An 18969-nucleotide genomic window follows, 5' to 3' on the forward strand; every position below is an offset into this window, starting at 1 on the left:
GTCACCATCATACCAGGCCAGTTTTACCATTCTTTTGGGAGCATGCACTCAAAACTTCCCACTTGTAAATAAGAATCTGTCTTGGGTTGTATCCAGGAATCTATAAAATTTGCCATTTAACCTTGAATGAAATTTATAATGACCTTGAGTACACAATATAGTTCAATACATGCCAATGGTTTTTTAAAAAATTTAAATTACTCGTTCATAGTACATGAATATAGAAACATTGTAGTACCAGTAAACTAATTTTAAAATGCTACATACATGTACGTGCACATCGCCAACATTACAATTCAAAAAGTAAATCATTTACATGTACTCATAATAACTGGTAGATAGTTGTAATGAATGGTGGATAATCTTAGTTGTAATGACTGGTGGATAATCTTAGTTGAAATGACTGATGGGTAGCCTTAGTTGTAAATTGACCGATGAATAGTCTTAGTTGTATAACAAATAGTGGATAGTCTTAGTTGTAATGACTGGTGGATAATCTTAGTTGTAATGACTGGTGGATAATCTTAGTTGTAATGACTGGTGGATAATCTTAGTTGTAATGACTGGTGGATAATCTTAGTTGTAATGACTGATGGGTAGCCTAGTTGTAATGACCGATGAATAGTCTTAGTTGTAACAAATAGTGGATAGTCTTAGTTGTAATGACTGGTGGATAGTCTCAGTTGTAATGAATGGTGGATAGTCTTAGTTGTAACAAATAGTGGATAGTCTTAGTTGTAATGACTGATGGATAGTCTCAGTTGTAATGAATGGTGGATAGTCTTAGTTGTAACAAATAGTGGATAGTCTTAGTTGTAATGACTGATGTATAATCTTAGTTGTAATGATTGGTAGATAATCTTAGTTGTAATGACCGATGAATAGTCTTAGTTGTAACAAATAGTGGATAGTCTTAGTTGTAATGAATGTTGGATAGTCTAGTTGTAACAAATAGTGGATAGTCTTAGTTGTAATGACTGGTGGATAGTCTTAGTTGAAATGATTAGTGGATAGTTTTAGTTGTGATGACTGGTGGATAGTCGTAGTTATGACTGGTGGATAGTTTTTGTTATAATGTATGGTGGATAGTCTTAGTTGTGATGACTGGTGGATTATCTTAGTTGTAATGACAGGTGGATAGACTTAGTTGTAACAAACAGTGGATAGCCTTAGTTGTGATGACTGGTGGATAGTCTCAAGTTTTAATGACTGGTGGATAGTATTAGTTTTAATGAATGATGGATAGTCTTCATTGTATTGGCTAGTGGGAAGTTTTAATTGTAATGGCTGGTGGATAGTTGAATTTATGATTGGTGGATAGTCTTTATTGTAATTATTGATGGATAGTCTTAATAGTGGATGGTTATTAGTGCAATATTATTCAATCAGATTTCTTCTGAAGCTGATTTAATACAGTACTATATTGTTATTGAATATCATGCAACCATTGTACCAAGTTTGGCAACTGTCAAGCAAAGGATTCTTCCAATATTGAGTGGAGAAGATTTGGGTCTACGGACTGACCAACTGGTGCAAAACAATATGTTCCCTCTTTATCAAAAGGGGGGGGGGGTATAAAAAAGATGTTTCCCTAGTGCCCCCCCCCCCCCCTCCCCCACATTATTTGAACAATTTTGAATATCTACTTGATAAGGAAGCTTTCACACAATTTTTTGTCTTTTCTGGTCCAGTGGTTTAAGAGACCTGTTTTAAAAAATACCACATTTTCAATTATCTCCCTTTTAAAAAGTGTGAACTGACATTTAATTGGTCTGAATCCCCTTTACCCAAGGGTACTTTAGGGCAAGTTTGGTTGAAATTGGCTTGTGGTTCTCAAAAGTTGAAAATGTTAAGTTTACAATGTAATTGAAGCATTCAGCTCAGGTGAGCTAAAAATTTAATGTCTTATACCTCTGTCAAGACAAAGCAATCCCTCTGCCTTATCCAAGTATTGTGTAAAATTTATGAAATTTACCACTATGTGAACTTTTGGAGAGATGGCCTTGAGGGAAAATTAGGATTAGGGGTATGTATAATCATGACATCATTGCTAAATCAAGCCATTGCATAGTTTCTTGTCAATGGCAGCTCTTGCATAACATTTAAACCTGCAAACTTTGCCAACATTCAACACAAAACACCAAAGTATAAAGAAAAATGTCAGCTTTATTCATTGAGCAACCTTTTTGTGAATGTAATGAGTATTTGGTCCAAATTCATTGAATTTTATATGGTCATTTAAAAACAGTTTCACAAATGAGACACTATTAATACTGTTACTGAATAACAAACATGTAGCTCATCATGCAATTACATGTATACCAAAATCATATTTGCATTTTTGACCTTTGGTATTATTGTTACAATTAATTAGCTACATAAATCACCACATGGTCTGATTTTCACATACCTGACATTTACATACATGACTACAAAAATACAATGGAGGTTGCAGAAAATCAGCTAAAGTGTGGATTTAGTTCAATCCGAGCTCTTTTGGGAAGCGGGGAGGAAAAAACAAGAGTTACAATTCATAATCTGATTAGCCTAACCTAGCTTACATTTAACAAAAGGGTCATTAACATCATGCAAGAACACAACACGAATACACAAAAACATTCACATACAAATGCCCCATGTATCCACAAGTTAAATTTGTTTGAGATCTTGCACATATTGAGGAATTAGTTTTTGGTGCACATTAAAATATAATGAAAGCACACAAGTAAAGCATTAAATTAAAACCATCTGTTCCAAATTCTGTACCACAAAAATCCTTGAGATCATGTTTGTTTGGAACACAGTTTATGTGGATGAACTCTGCTTTTGGAGTCAAGTGTAAGATTCAGAGCAATATTGCACTAGCCATTTTTTGAAAACCAGTCTTTCTCTGTTGAAGATTCACAACAGTTTGATTTCTGGCCTCCACTATATCTTCTAGTGAAGTGTTAGCTTGATGATCAAACTGAAAACTGAAATCCTCTACAGTTGGTGCTTGCACAATGAAGACCTTTAGCAAGATGATATGATATTAGGAGATGTTTTTTAAATATACTTAGCATACCCAATTTATCTCATTGTTGCTATATTATCATCCGCATAATAGGAATGAACACTCCTTTAACAGATAATTAATGAAGAACATTGTTCCATTACAATCCAAACTGTTGATTGATCTTGAATCCCCCATGTTACCTCTATATGATCAGCTACCTCTTAAAGATCACAAACTGATGTGCTGATGAACAGATCAACCTGGATAAAAATTAAAATGTCTTGGTCTGACATTGTTTCTGTCTTAATCCTATAAACTACAATACTGATAATATCATTCATGTTAGGCAATATGTCATTTAATGAATAAAGAGATAAATGAAGATGTTGAAGGTTAATTGTTCAGTATACTATGGAGCTAGACAAGTATGAAATTTACACACTTGTGTAACACGAACCCATACCATGCTTTTAAACGCAGTAGTTGGTAGCAGGAAAAGTCACTTGATGATCACATGACATGATGTCTTCACAGTACCTACTTGTAGGAGTACTTGTTGACTACAATGTAGTATAAACCAAAAAATATTTGTCACAGCCACAAGAAATGACTTATGGATGACGAAACAAGACAATAAGAATTTTGACTGGTGACCAATCCCATGTTTTACAATAATTTACAACCGATGGTTATTCATTAAATTATGAAGTCACTAAGCAGCCTGGGCAAGACAAAAAAACAGAGAATTTCAGGTCGTATTCACAAATGAGTGTGCATTGTTCATATCTAAATGCTGATTAACAAGTGCAAAGTACAAGTAATCTGTACTCTTTTTTAAATCAATTACATTTAAAGTACAGTACTATGAGCTAAATGCATAAGAATGGAATGTTTATTCCTTTGAATTTAGTCCATTTAATGACTTGAATAAAAAACAAAATCATATACCAAAGTCCTATGGCAGGAAATCATTAGGTGGGTGATCATGAACGAAAGACTAAAATGTTGAACAAGTCGATGATTCATATACATGTCATATACATTAAAAACAAAATGCCCGTGTAGATATACCAACTACTGTGATAGAGGACTCGGGCAGTGCATTAAGTGGCAGTAAGTAGACAAAATGAAACATCAGAAATCAGGAGAGGTCCGTGTAATGAAAGTCCGTGAATCAATGCGACAAGTTTCATTAACTTGTATAATAGATAAGTTCCTCCTTGCCAAGTTATAGATATATATCATTTACAACTCAGGAGCTGAAATAGCAAAACTATTTAAATTACTTCACTAGAATGGGACAACAAAAAAAAGAGGAAAAAATAGTTACATACATAAATTGTACAGGGGGAAAAAATATATAACTGGCAAATCACAACACTAGACTAGTAACTATGGTAACACTACTCTAGGATTTCTACAGTTAGTACAAGCACCTTCAATATGACTAGAAACAATGAGTTAATATTCACAACATTCGATTAATACTGAACATGCTCTATCTTATGTATCACTAACATTCAACAGTAACTAAAACGTATAAAATAAAATGCTTACACAATGAGATTCTCATTCCAAAAATTCAAATTCACCCAAATATATAAAGGTATCAAAACTCATATCAAGTCTAGCACAAGACAACCTGGACAATATTTTCAAAGTCTGCTTTTCAAAGAAGGGGGTTCTAAATCTCCCACGTGACAATTTCCATTCATTAATGGCGTCTCCACCTCAACCTCCACTACTCCACTTTGTTTCCTAGAACAGTTCTCCTCTTTAAAAGTTTTCCACAGTAACTGAACAAGGTCTGTTATAAACATGGGAGAGCTGTTCTTTCCAACCATCCTCAAAACAAAGACCCCGTCTGATCTCAGGTAATGTTCAGCAAATTTCCTTGTGAGTTTCTTGTCGAAGTTTGTATGAATTTCACCTGCTACTTTGAGATGTTTTCGGACATATGTGACTTTATTTTCTCCAAATATTATTTGGTAAATCCAGTGGAATAGGTTTCCAAATGATAAAGCTGCTACAAGAAAAAACCAAAACCAAAGAAATATGAATATTTTTTCATTGAAGAGGTTAATTGGCAAGACACACTGCACGGTGAAAGTTTGAATATTAGCAAGCTGGCGGATTTTGAAGTCACACAGTGTCACCCGTGGAAATCTTGGAGACTCTCTCCAATTCCTGTCATAAATGAAATTTTCAATCACTTCAAATCCAAACATGTTGAAATCAGTAGCCATGAATGCATTAAGGAGGAAAAACTGTCCAACAACATTTGCACAGTATAAAAATTTTGTAAAAATGTAGAACCCTGTGAGAAACGTTCCATCTCTTTTTCCACAGCAAAAGCAGAATACATTGGAATATTTCTCCCTTATTTTGACCAAGAAGTTGTATCTGTATTCTCTATGGGTCTGTATCCAGCGATTAAGATACTTGGCAAGATGAGATATGTTTTTCATCCGGTCGTCTTGGTCCCCCAGCATTCCAGTCTCAGAGAGTGTGATTATCTTCTCGATGTTAATTCCCGATTGTCCATTAAGCATACGCCAAACAATATTTGGTACTTTGAACAGGAAAGCCTGAAACATGAGGATAATGGGTATCCATTGGTAGTAGGTGAGCTCCTGGTCATATCTGTCTGCTACCTTGTGTGGGATAGGTTCTTCCTGAGGGACATAGTAAGTGTTGGCGATCCAGCAGTAAGACTTGGCATAAGTTGTGTATGCACCGGTGAATTCAGCTGGCACCCAGCACTCGATTGGGTTACCAGCATACTGACCAGAAGACGTCACCACAGCAAATAAAGTCAACATCACTACCGTCCATAGGTGGTTAAGGCGGTCGATCCAGTCATCATCACTGCTGCCTGTGATCTTTGAGAAACTTGCTAAGCTGCCTAAAACTGTACTCAACCTACAAAACAAATAAAATTACAAAATTTATATACATATATATATATAGGAGAGAGAGAGAGAAAGAGAGAGGCAAACTGCATCAATCCTGCTTAACACAGAAAAAGAAAACCAAAGTATCATCACAGATTAGTTGTACCTTCTGTCCGGCATTGACATTTTGATTAAAAATGTCCAATCGCTTTCTTTAGTGATAAATGCTCTAAGTCAAAGTCTAACTTATGCAAGCAAATGTATATGGTAAACTCCAGCAATTATATGCAAAGAATTAGCAAATCTAATTTTCCATGGCTAATGTCCAGACTGAAATATCAAATTTTCTTCAGTTCATGTTACAATACAATTGTATCGTGATTATGCTTAATTGGTCTAGCTTTGTTAACTGTAATTTTAAACATATTCTCTCTTTGTTTACAATTTGGAACTGAACAATGCCTTGAGTTTGGAATACAACATATAAAATATTTTTTTAAATCTAACACTTCTTAACTGATTGGACTTCAAAAAACATGTCTACATATATATGTATACATATCTATATCAATGGTATATATTGATTGACTAGGCACTCTGAATTGCACAACATTTAAATAGTTGAATGGTTTTTTGATTTCAGATTTGCTTTTGTATAATACATAGCACACTATCTACATGGCTGTAGAACTATTATGGTTACCAACAGTCCATGGCCTGCATTTAGATTTTCGTCATATATATATACAGATTAGTAGGGGAAATATTGTCTTGTAATGATTATAATGTAGTTTCACAGCGAAGTGAGGTCCAGAAAATTTTTACGAAACAAAGTTGTTAACATGTAAAATTCTGGTCAGAGAGATAAGGGTAAATGGAAAACAGATAGTCAAAGATGCAATGGTACCATGAAATCCATAAATTTTAAGTTAAAAAAATGTCTTTAGGATCAACAATGTTAACATCATCATTTCACTGAACACAAGATTTTCTTCTTTTGCTTTTTGACAAATGGTTTGGATCAGCACATTGACTCTGAAGTGCCCTGTACTTCTAAAGTACTTACATATTCGAAGTCTGTGTTGTTAAATGTCCAATTCAAAACTAATGAAACATTGCTTCATCTCCAACAGACCTGCAAAACAAAATAAATGACGCAATCATCACATGACATGGGTCAAATAACATCCACTCCAGTCGAATAATCTAGCACATCTGATTCACGAGTCCTCTGGTGTTAATACACCACTTTTCTGCCTAAGCCCAATTCAAAACGGACTAACAGAGGATTTCTCTTTTTATTATGGTCACTGGCTTTTTGCCCAGAGGATTTTAAACCCTTTTTCAAACACAAAGAGGTTGAACTTTTAAAGAAAACCTGTACTCAACAGCTTTTTTTTTCTTCCAGTGACATTTGACATTTCTTCTCACAAGAGGCCCATGGACATAAATGGTCACCTATCACATACCAAACCCTGGCGTGTACATTAGATACATTGAATGAGTGAAACTCTTCCGAGAATTTGTGTTCAGTGTGACAAGTCACGAACAGTTAAGCAAAGTTCTTGAAATTTCTTTTCAAGTGTCAGACATTTGGTCTGACACTGTTAGAAAGAGTGTCAGCCCAAACAAAATTTTGTCAGTCCAGAAAAAATGCATCGCTTTTGAGGTTTATATAAACTTTATTTATAATCAAGTACATGTGTAATTGTATTCAATCTCCATCTCAGCTATAAGTTCATAAATTATCTTTTCATACCCTTTCTCATCTTCCTTACGCTCTGAATGAATCTTCCTCTCTTTCACTATCCAGTCACTTTCTTGCTTTATTTCTCTCTCACCCACCACTTCTCTCATCCTCCATTTCTCTCTCTATCCTGTATATTCCTCTCAACTTCTTTCTCATCTTCCTCTGCAATCGTTTTAACTAGACTCTTTCTCTCACTTTTGCCCGGGTGTAGTTGGGTGTAGTTGGTATTTCGTCAGTTTCGACTTGGAGCAAATTGTGTCACTTAGCAGTAGGTAAAACCGCTGCAAACAAAAGCCATTGTCTCTCAGATTGCCAGGCAGATTGAAACAATCGGTTTCTCTTCTCCTCGTAGTTCCTTACAACTGATTCCTCATGTTTACGTTTCAATGCGTTGCCGGATTTAGCATCGGTTTTAAAATTTATGTGCCACATGGCCGCCATTTTCCCCTGTAAAAACGGACTTCGATCCCGATCTTATATCGGCCATCAGGACCGACAATTAAGTAACTTGTGTCAGACATTTACTACTTTTATCGGATAATCCGACATTACCGACACTTTTCAGAAACTCTGGTTAAGTTTGGAGTCGTATAGATTTGAGCCCGTTCTTTCGCAAGAGGAATTTACAAAAAGATGTTCAGTCGAGTTGCAGACCAGGCAGATGGTACTAATTTCTTCATACATGTACATGTCTCAAACATCAACTTGTCAATACGCAAATGATGGATTCACAGTTTACATAGTATTTTATTTTTAAATAACCTTGTTGGGTCAGGAATTTCGAGGAAAAAACTTTTTTAACATCTCCCCTTGGCATAGTGTAATTGGCATTCACCTATTTACAATGTATTCTTATAATCTACCACGTGCACATCTTTGATGATCTTAGAATCTCATCAAAACCAGAATAGACGGTCTGACGTCAAAATTATTGATTTTTGTGGTCTTGAATACAAAAGAGTTCCGCTTCATGGAAGCCTCTATAGATGGCGGGAATTTCAATTTTTAACGTTTTAAAATTAGTACTGAGACTTATCTCGACCATGTATCAACAGAATAATATGGCAAATCTTTATCATATAATTAATCTCATCATTTATTAAAAAAAAAAATTGGGGTTGCCTTTCCATTTTAAGATTGGGTGTGTGTGTGTGTGTGGGGGGGGGGGGGGGGGGGGGGCTTTAAATTATTTTAATAATTTACATCAAAAAATCATGAAATTTAATCTACTCTGATTTAACTTCATGACCCCAAAAACTATGTGTCTTCCTTTCAAAATAATTGTCAACTCCCTTCGTTTAAAATATGAAAGCTTTATATATATAAATATGCTGAAAACTATTATGCTATATATATATTGTCACAATGTAAGTGATGACAGATAGAGTGATCGAAAATGATTCCTATAGGGTTAAGTTCACACTGACGATGTGGGTCCCTAACAGAACTAGACAGAGTACAAAAATTAAAGTAGTTCAGTCAGCCATCCAACAAAGTTTCACAATTTTTATTAGAATAAGTCAACCGTGACCAAAATGAAAATTAATGTTACACATGTACTACTCATTACATAACAATACATCATATTTCAGGGAAGTCCAGAAATCTATACATTGCACAAAGTCCCATAAATCTTGTAAAAATCAGTCATGCAAAGTTCTGCTTCCTAAATCTAAACATGGAGATAAAAGGTCCAGAACTGTAGAAAATGTGACAGATGGACAGAAAACAAGCAGTCCCCTTCAGCAAACTTAAGCCATTAGGTAACTAATTAAATAATGCATTTTCAGTATTTCATAGATCTCCCTGGACAATGACCCCCGACCCAGAGAATGAATGAATTTTAAAATTTTGATAGCTACCTCCTACCTCATTTCAACTGCAGAGTTTTCAGAAGTATTGGGTACCAACAAATCCTTGCTGATAGAGAGTGAAATACTTCATAGACTGGTAAAATGGTTAAAATGACTGAGGTTTTGACCCCTATCATTCAGTGCTCAATTTCTTGTGATTACTTAATTTCATTAAACCTATTACCTGCATAATTCAATTTAGTAAATCCTATTCCCGACAACATTCATCTACTGGTACCTTTCCACAGGATTAAAACAAGAGTTGTTGAAAGACATTACACCATTCCATACAACTAGACGCTAACAATTTTTGTGCATTTTTTAAATGTACTTTATAAATACTTTAGTGTTGAAAAATTGGGAAAAATTCTTAATCAATAATCGGTCATAATCGGAAGAACTGTTTCGATCAATGATCAATATAATTTGTACTTACATGTAGTTAATAAATGTTTATTATTTTGGGGGTTATTTCTATTTAGTTTTATGGATATGTGCAGCATACACAGGCATTTTGTCAATTAATACATTGTATAACACTTTAACTATCAAATTTTCATTGAAGGCACATATTTATTTATTTTTTAAAATATTAAAAAAATAAAATAAAATAAAACAAGATGTGTTTGTGAAACACAAATGCCCCCGATAATGGCCAATTCCGAAGATGGCCAAGGTCACAAGGGCAAATATCTTGGTACCAGTAGAAAGATCTTGTCAAAAGAAATACTCATGTACAATACGAAAGCTCTAATATTTACCATTTAGAAGTTATGACCAATGTAAAAAAATTTTTTTTAAAGTAGGTCAAATGTCAAGGTCAAAAGGTTCAATACCAACGGAAAGATCTTGAAACAAGGAATACTCATGTGAAATATCAAAGCTCTATCACTTACTGTTCAAAAGTTGTTAGCAAGGTTAAAGTTTTCAAAAAGTAGGTCAAACTCCAAGGTCAAGGTCACGGGGTCAAAAATGTTGGTACCCACGGAAAGGTCTTGTCACAAGGAATACTCATGTGAAATATCAAAGCTCTATCTCTTACTGTTCAAAAGTTATTAGCAAGGTTAAAGTTTCAGACAGAATTACAAAATGACAGACAGGACAAAAACAATATGCCCCCCGATCTTCCATCTGAGGGGCATAAAAATTTAAAGTAGGTCAAATGTCAAGGTCAAAAGGTTCAATACCAACGGAAAGATCTTGTAACAAGGAATACTCATGTGAAATATCAAAGCTCCATCTCTTACTGTTCAAAGGTTATTAGCACGGTTAAAGTTTTCAAAAAGTAGGTCAAACTCCAAGGTCAAGGTCACAGGGTCAAAAATGTTGGTACCCACGTAAAGGTCTTGTCACAAGGAATACTCATGTGAAATCAAAAGTTATTAGCAAAGTTAAAGTTTTCAAAAAGTAGGTCAAACTCCAAGATCAAGGTGTCAAAAATGTTGGTACCCACGGAAAGGTCTTGTCACAAGGAATACTCATGTGAAATATCAAAGCTCTATCACTTACTGTTCAAAAGTTATTAGCAAGGTTAAAGTTTCAGACAGAATGACAGAATTACAAAATGACAGACAGGACAAAAACAATATGCCCCCTGATCTTCGATCTCGGGGGCATAAAAATATAAATTCCATTTTCAAACATGCTTCATGAAGTATGCCAGCCTCATGTATTTTCAAAAGTGAAATTTAATTCTTCAATGACATCATAATCGAATGTCGGTCAATCCGGCCCTAGTCGACCCGGCCCCTGTCGATCCGGCCCCAAGTCATTCCGGCCACAATTACTGTAGTCAGTCCGTCCCCATATACGTTTTATAGATATTTTCTGTTTATAATTTATGTAATGGGGTGGGAAGTACATTTATGTTTTATAAATGATGAAACATTGTTTAATATGATAAATAAAAAATGTATCAATTCATCAAATTTCAGTTAAAGCAATACAAGTTAACTTAATTCAAAATAAAAGATCAAATAGAATAACATAGACAATTTTATTGACAATTAATTCATTATCAAAATTTCATTTGAGTGGCACGTTTGTTATTTATTATTTCCTCATACTTTTAATACTCAAAATTTACATGATGTAATACATGTATTTTAAAACAAATGAAATGTGTAGGTATGAGGATTATATTAGTCATGCCGATAGGTGTTAATATTGGTGCAGACTACTGTGATAGTTCCGCCAGTTAATTACAGCTTGTATTGCTTTAACATATAACAATTATCACTTACAAATTGAAAAAAAAGATATAAATACAAATTCTAGAACTCTTAAGTGTGTTCCAAACAGATAACGTACACGCCACGCACATGTACATGTTACAAACAAATCTTTAATCTAAATCATGGTTATAATCACTACAAACAATATAATTATATTGATGTTTGGATGAAAATTATAGCATTAACTATAAATAAGAAGACAGTAAAAGCTTTATAAACCTTGGGGCCGGATTGACTGGGGCCGGATCAACTAGGGACGGTACGACTTGAGGACGGAACGACTAGGAGACGGATTAGTTTTGGGGCCGGAACGACCTGTTACCATCATAATCAATGACATGGCAACAGTGTACTTTGAACAGAAAAATCTTGCATGGCTGTCTCACATGAGTAATACTGGTATCACGCTGGTGATTACGTGAGAAAATTAAAAATCTTGACTTCCACTTCCTGACTATATAGTAGTCATAATTTATCAATTAGTTAAAATACATGTTCTAGCTTTTAGTTCTTTAGAGGTTAAGCAAAAATCTAACAGAGGCTACAAATCCTACAAGAATGCAGCACCAAACATCTCCAGAAACTCATTTATTTTCTCTGTTCACAAGATTCTGGTTTTAAACTTTTGAACATTTCTTGTGGCCCTTCTCGGACTCAAGGTCAAAACAATATTCACAAAAACCTCTGTACTGTACCCTTCTTAGGCAGTGATACTCAACCGTATATCAATAATCAACAATATGTAAACAATCATACAAATAACGATTCCTATAGACTAGTTGCCCCTTATCTTATAAAACAAAAACAAAGGAGGGTGGGGGCTTTTATATTACCAAGAAAAACAAAAATCTTACCCAAGTCGTATATGCACGATGTTACTTAGGTCTATATGATCAGCTGATATAATGCACAATTTTTATGTCTCTGGTCTTCTTTGTAAATTTGTATAAATACAAGCATTAACCAATTCACCTACCCTATTTAAAAGTTTGCTCTGAAACTATTTATGATTCAGCAGCAAACCAGCGCAAGCAGCAAACAAAGAGCTTCCTATCGTGACACACCGAAGTATCATATTTTCAGCAAAACTCATACTAAATTTCAAAATCCTTTAAAGTGTAAGCGACTTAGTCACAGTATTATCACCACATGTCACTTTTCTAAGGCCAAAAGCAAACTTTTCATTGACTTTACCTCTGCTAAAATATTCCCATGAACATTTTCAATCTCACGCTCCACCGGAAGTTCACGCAATTTAATGCCAACTACTTTTTCGCGCCAAAACTCTCTCTCTCTCTCTCTCTCTCTCTCTCTCTCTCTCTCTCTTGTAGATAATCTTCAATAAAATATCATGATTCAATGGGGAAAATGTTTTCATGGGTGTAAAAAATATTTGTCTGGTGGTATTTTTTCTGGTCTCTCGTGTACCCAAACTAGAGTTATCTCTCTTAGACCACTAGCAAGGTTAGCATAACGTGTAGGCTAAAAAATAAAATCCAAGGGCAGGCGACATGCTACAAATAGATAATTTGTATTAATTGTTCAAATAAATTCAAACAGTCTTTTAAATTATAAATGTAATTGAAATCGAAGACTGAAACATGTTACCATTTGGAAATAAGGATTTTTTTCCTTTCTTTTTTAATTAAAAGCATTTAGGCCTAGGCCTATAAGTCAAAATCAAACCTAATTAATACTTCAAAGTGCTTGCTACTGAAAGTCTCGTATATTGTAATTGTGGCATTCTATACCTACTGCCAATGAATTTTACTGAAACTATGTATCATCATTAATATTGTAGCATGGGTAAATTTATATGTAAATAATTAATATTGTAGCATGTGTAAATTAATGCGGTATGCCAAATCGATAGAAAAGAACAAGAAAGACAAAAAGGGAAAGAAAGAAAAAAGAATTGGGTTCAGTTGTGTTGGACGGGCTGCTAACCGGTACCTATTCACAGGCGCGATCCCACTACTGCAGAACACGAGGACTTCTGCCTGCTGTGTTTCCACCCTGGGCCTGTACGTCCCTCCTTAGACAACCTGGACACCCTGGGCTCCCCCGAGGTGACCATATTGATGCCCTGCTTAGCGCGGACGCCCGATCGACATAAGTCGGCGGAGAGCAGGACCCCCGCCCTCAAACTGTCCACCAACTCTGACCTCCAAGTAGCTAGATTACAGGAGCACGCCACCACTCCCAGTCGATAGACAATAATGTTCTTATCGATATAAACTTGACAATTTATTTTTCCGGAAAGTTAAGCATAACAGAATGATATAATTTTTCGGTTTTTGAAAACAGTTTTTATTGAAAACATACATGTATTTTATCGCATTATGTTTGAATATGTTCTGTTCAACGTGTATATCATCTTCACAAGTCAAGGGTTATTGATTCGTTACCTCGCACTCGTTAGTGCGAGGTAACGATTCAATAACCCTTGACTTGTGAAGATGCGTGTATATATACCAATAGCCTTTGTATACGTGGCGAATCGATTGAACTACGACCTATTCCGCCCGAGGCTATCGGTGACAAGCTAAGCGTATGGAGTACTTGTATATAGCCTGATGTATGCATAGAGCTTTGCATCTACCAGCTTGATAAAGTTACCCATTGAATGATTACAATGGACATATAATTATTTATTTATTATATCAGAGACATATAGAACATGTCTCTGATTACATAATGACAGGTTTTACATCTTATCGCACAGTGCTGGGCCTACACAAGAGGCAACCCCAGCACTTAGATATTTATGGAGATACTGAATAGGTCAGAGATTTAAAAAGTAGGTCCAATTTCAAGGTTAAAGTCACAAAGTCAAATTTCAAGAAATAATTTTTTTTTTTAACTATAAAGAATCTAAATATACAAAATATGAAAGCCATACCTCAAATAGTTCAGGAGATATTGAATAGGTCAGGATTTTTTTTTTCAAAAGTAGGTCAAACTCCAAGCTTAACAGATCAAACACCATTGTGTACAAATTATCTATATACAAATAATTAAAGTCCCACCTTCAATAGGTCCAGATATATCTATTATGTTATGTTTTCTTAAAAGAAGGTCAACTTTCAAGTTCAAGGTTATAAGGTCAAGGGTCATGGTATCAAATGAAAGGTCTTGTCATAAAAAAAACATACATACAAGATATAAAAAAGTTCAGGATATCTTGAATAGGTCAGATTTTTACAAAAGTAGGTCAAACTTCCAGGACAAGGTCACAAGATCACACACCATAGCATTATATGAAAGGCCTTTCCATGAAGAATGTATATACAAAATATAAAAGCCCTAGATTAAATAGTTCAAGATATATTTTTAAAACATTTTTCTATATATCAGTATATAACACTCTGATCCCCTATTGTGACCCCATCCTACCCTTGGGGTCATTGATTTTAACAAATTTGAATCTGCACTACGTCAGGAAGCTGTCGTGCAAATTTTAACTTTTCTGGTCCAATGGTTCTTGAGAAGATTTTTGAATATTCGCATGTAAATCTTTGATACCCTATTGTGGCCCCACCCTACCCCCGGGGCCATGGTTTTAATAAACTTGAATCTGTACTATGTTAGAAAGCTTTCATGTAAATTTGAACAGTTCTGGCTCAGTGATTCTTTAGAGATTTTTCCTATAAACTCCCATGCAAAGCTTTGATCACCTGTTGTGGCCCCATCCTACCCCGGAGGTAATGATTTTAACAAACTTAAATCTGCATTATATATGGAAGTTTTCATGTGAATTTGAATTTTCTGGCCCATTAGTTCTTGAGAAGATAATATTTAAATGACTCCATCCATTTTCATGATGATCTCCCCTTTGAAGGGACATGGGCCTTCGTTTGAACAAACTTGAATCCCCTTCACCCATGGGTTATTTGTGCCCAGTTTGATTGAAGTTGGCTCGGTGGTTCTGGAGAAGAAGATGAAAATGGTAAAAGTTTACGAACGGACGAACAGACGACAAACAAAAGGTGATCAGAATAGCTCACTAGAGCTTTTAGTTCAAGTGAACTAACCACTTCGAACTGTGGCAAAGAATAAACCAAACCCTAGTCAAAGAGGAGATATTGAACCGAAGATGAAGGTGGATAGGGCACACTCTATTACGTAAGCCACATAGGCTACTGCCATCACAAGGCAAGAACTACCTTGGAATCCCCAAGGGAATCGTAAGAGGGATCGGCCAAGAAACACCTGGCGGAGATACCAGGAGGCTGACACCAAAAGAATAGGAAAAACATGGAAAGAACTGAAACAAATTGAACAGGATAAGGGACCTGGGAGGCCTATGTCCCAAAAGAGGTAGTAGGCATAAGTAATTAAGTTGGTGCAATGACATTAATGTTTCTACTCTAGGTAAACATATCTTATAATTTTCGAAAATCGATAAATGTACTGTAAAATTAAGTATACTTTGTACGTGTTGAAGTCTAGACTGAGAGCAGCTGATATATGTGGCTGTCCTTGATTAACCCCTGTCTTTTATTGGATAAAGATTATTTAAAGTATCTTATTCATCAGAATGACATATTTGCTATTATTTCCAGAATATATCGTGTAAATGATACGTTATTGCTGCAGATCTGTAGCTCTCTGTGAAAATACTGGGACAGATCTCTGACCTATCTCAATATAGAGATCCCTGACCTATCTCAATATACAGACCTCTGACCTATCCCAATATACAGATCTCTGACCTATCCCAATATATAGATCTCTGACCTGTCCCAATATACAGATCTCTGGCCTATCTCAATATACAGATCTCTGACCTATCCCAATATACAGATCTCTGACCTATCCCAATATACAGATCCCTGATCTGTCCCAATACAAAGATCTCTGATCTGTCCCAATACACAGAACTCTGACCTGTCCCAATATACAGAACTCTGACCTGTCCCAATACATAGAACTCTGACCTGTCCCAATACACAGAACTCTGACCTGTCTCAATACACAGAACTCTGACCTGTCCAAATACACAGATCTCTGATCTGTCCCAATATACAGATCTCTGACTTGTCCCAATATACAGAACTCTGACCTATCCCAATATATAGATCTCTGACCTGTCCCAATATACAGAACTCTGACCTATCCCAATATACAGATCTCTGACCTGTCCCAATATACAGAACTCTGACCTGTCCCAATAAACAGAACTCTGGCGTTTCCCAATATACAGATCTCTGACCTGTCCCAATAAACAGAACTCTGGCGTTTCCCAATATACAGATCTCTGACCTGTCCCAATACACAGAACTCTGACCTGTCCCAATATACAGAATTCTGACCTGTCCCAATATACAGAACTCTGACCTATCCCAATATACATATCTCTTACCTTTCCCAATACACAGATCTCTGACCTGTCCCAATATAGATATCTCTGACCGATCCCAATATAGAGATCTCTGACCTATCCCAATATACAGACCTTTGACCTTTCCCAATACACACATCTCTGACCTGTCTCAATATACAGATCTCTGACCTGTCCCAGGATTCAGATTTCTGACCTGTGCCAATATACAGACCTCTGACCTGTCCCAATAAACAGAACTCTGACCTATCCCAATATACATATCTCTTACCTTTCCCAATACACAGATCTCTGACCTGTCCCAATATACAGAATTCTGACCTGTCCCAATATACAGAACTCTGACCTATCCCAATATACATATCTCTTACCTTTCCCAATACACAGATCTCTGACCTGTCCCAATATAGATATCTCTGACCGATCCCAATATAGAGATCTCTGACCTATCCCAATATACAGAACTCTGGCCTGTCCCAATATACAGATCTCTGACTTGTCCCAATATACAGAACTCTGACCTATCCCAATATACAGATCTCTGACCTGTCCCAATACACAGAACTCTGACCTGTCCCAATATACAGAATTCTGACCTGTCCCAATATACAGAACTCTGACCTATCCCAATATACATATCTCTTACCTTTCCCAATACACAGATCTCTGACCTGTCCCAATATAGATATCTCTGACCGATCCCAATATAGAGATCTCTGACCTATCCCAATATACAGACCTCTGACCTTTCCCAATACACAGATCTCTGACCTGTCTCAATATACAGATCTCTGACCTGTCCCAGGATTCAGATTTCTGACCTGTGCCAATATGCAGACCTCTGACCTGTCCCAATAAACAGAACTCTGACCTATCCCAATATACATATCTCTTACCTTTCCCAATACACAGATCTCTGACCTGTCCCAATATAGATATCTCTGACTGATCCCAATATAGAGATCTCCGACCTATCCCAATATACAGACCTCTGACCTTTCCCAATACACAGATCTCTGACCTGTCTCAATATACAGATCTCTGACCTGCCCCGGGATTCAGATTTCTGACCTGTGCCAATATACAGATCTCTGACCTGTCCCAATACACAAAACTCTGACCTGTCCCAGGATTCAGATTTCTGACCTATCCCAATATACAGACCTCTGACCTTTCCCAATACACAGATCTCTTACCTGTCTCGATACACAGATCTCTGACCTGTCCCAGTATTCAGATTTCTGACCTGTGCCAACATTTCTCCAGGGAGCTACAGATCTGCAGCTAAATACGCTTATGACCGTTCTGTCTTTGTTCTGTTTCAGGTATACTGATCTTTTTCCGTAAATGTTTCAGACACGGACATTGGTCAATAGTCGTCTCATTGTATAATTACAACCGACAATGACTTACTCCCTAGCCGACTAGAGGCATCTTACTGGAGTATCGTAGACCCGATTTTTAGCTCACCTGAGCTGAAAGCTCAAGTGAGCTTTTCTGATCACCAGTATTCCGGCGTCCGTCCGTCTGTAAACTTTTCACATTTTCAACTTCTTCTCAACAACCACTGGGCCAATTTCAACCAAAGTTGGCACAAAACATCCTTAGGTAAAGGGAATTCTAAATTGTTAAAATAAAGGGTCAGGCCACCTTCCAAGGGGAGATAATCAAGAAAAGGTAAAAATAGGGTAGAGTCATTAAACAATCTTCTTCTCAAGAACCACTGGGCCAGAAAAGATGAAATTTATAGATAAGCTTTATTAGGTAGTGCAGATTCTAAATTGTTAAAATCATGGCCTCCGGGGGTCGGATGGGGCCACAATAGGGGATCAAAGTTTTACATACAAATATATAGGGAAAATCTTTAAAAATCTTCTTCTCAAGAACTATTGGGCCAAA

The 18969-nt window shown here is 36.1% G+C and overlaps 1 protein-coding gene across 3 annotated transcripts; it reads right to left on the reverse strand.

Annotated features, from left to right (window-relative positions):
• Positions 1-2146: 2146 nt before the first annotated feature.
• LOC125680775 (innexin unc-9-like) lies at positions 2147-12988 on the reverse strand. 3 transcript variants are annotated; one of them, XM_048920541.2, is made up of 3 exons: positions 12921-12988; positions 6956-7024; positions 2147-5917 (listed from the first exon to the last, which is right to left on the reverse strand). In XM_048920541.2, coding segments are annotated over exons 2-3 (1269 nt in total). In that variant the 5' UTR covers positions 6958-7024; positions 12921-12988; the 3' UTR covers positions 2147-4650. The 3 variants fall into 3 exon arrangements, with proteins under 3 accessions (XP_048776498.2, XP_048776497.2, XP_056009933.1); XM_048920540.2 differs by lacking the exon at positions 12921-12988 and having other exon boundaries at positions 6956-7104; XM_056153958.1 differs by lacking the exons at positions 6956-7024; positions 12921-12988 and adding an exon at positions 6797-6911.
• Between the last annotated feature and the right edge of the window lie 5981 nt (positions 12989-18969).

The sequence above is a fragment of the Ostrea edulis genome, chromosome 2, assembly GCF_947568905.1.
Source record: "Ostrea edulis chromosome 2, xbOstEdul1.1, whole genome shotgun sequence".
NCBI classification, from domain to species: Eukaryota; Metazoa; Mollusca; class Bivalvia; order Ostreida; family Ostreidae; genus Ostrea; species Ostrea edulis.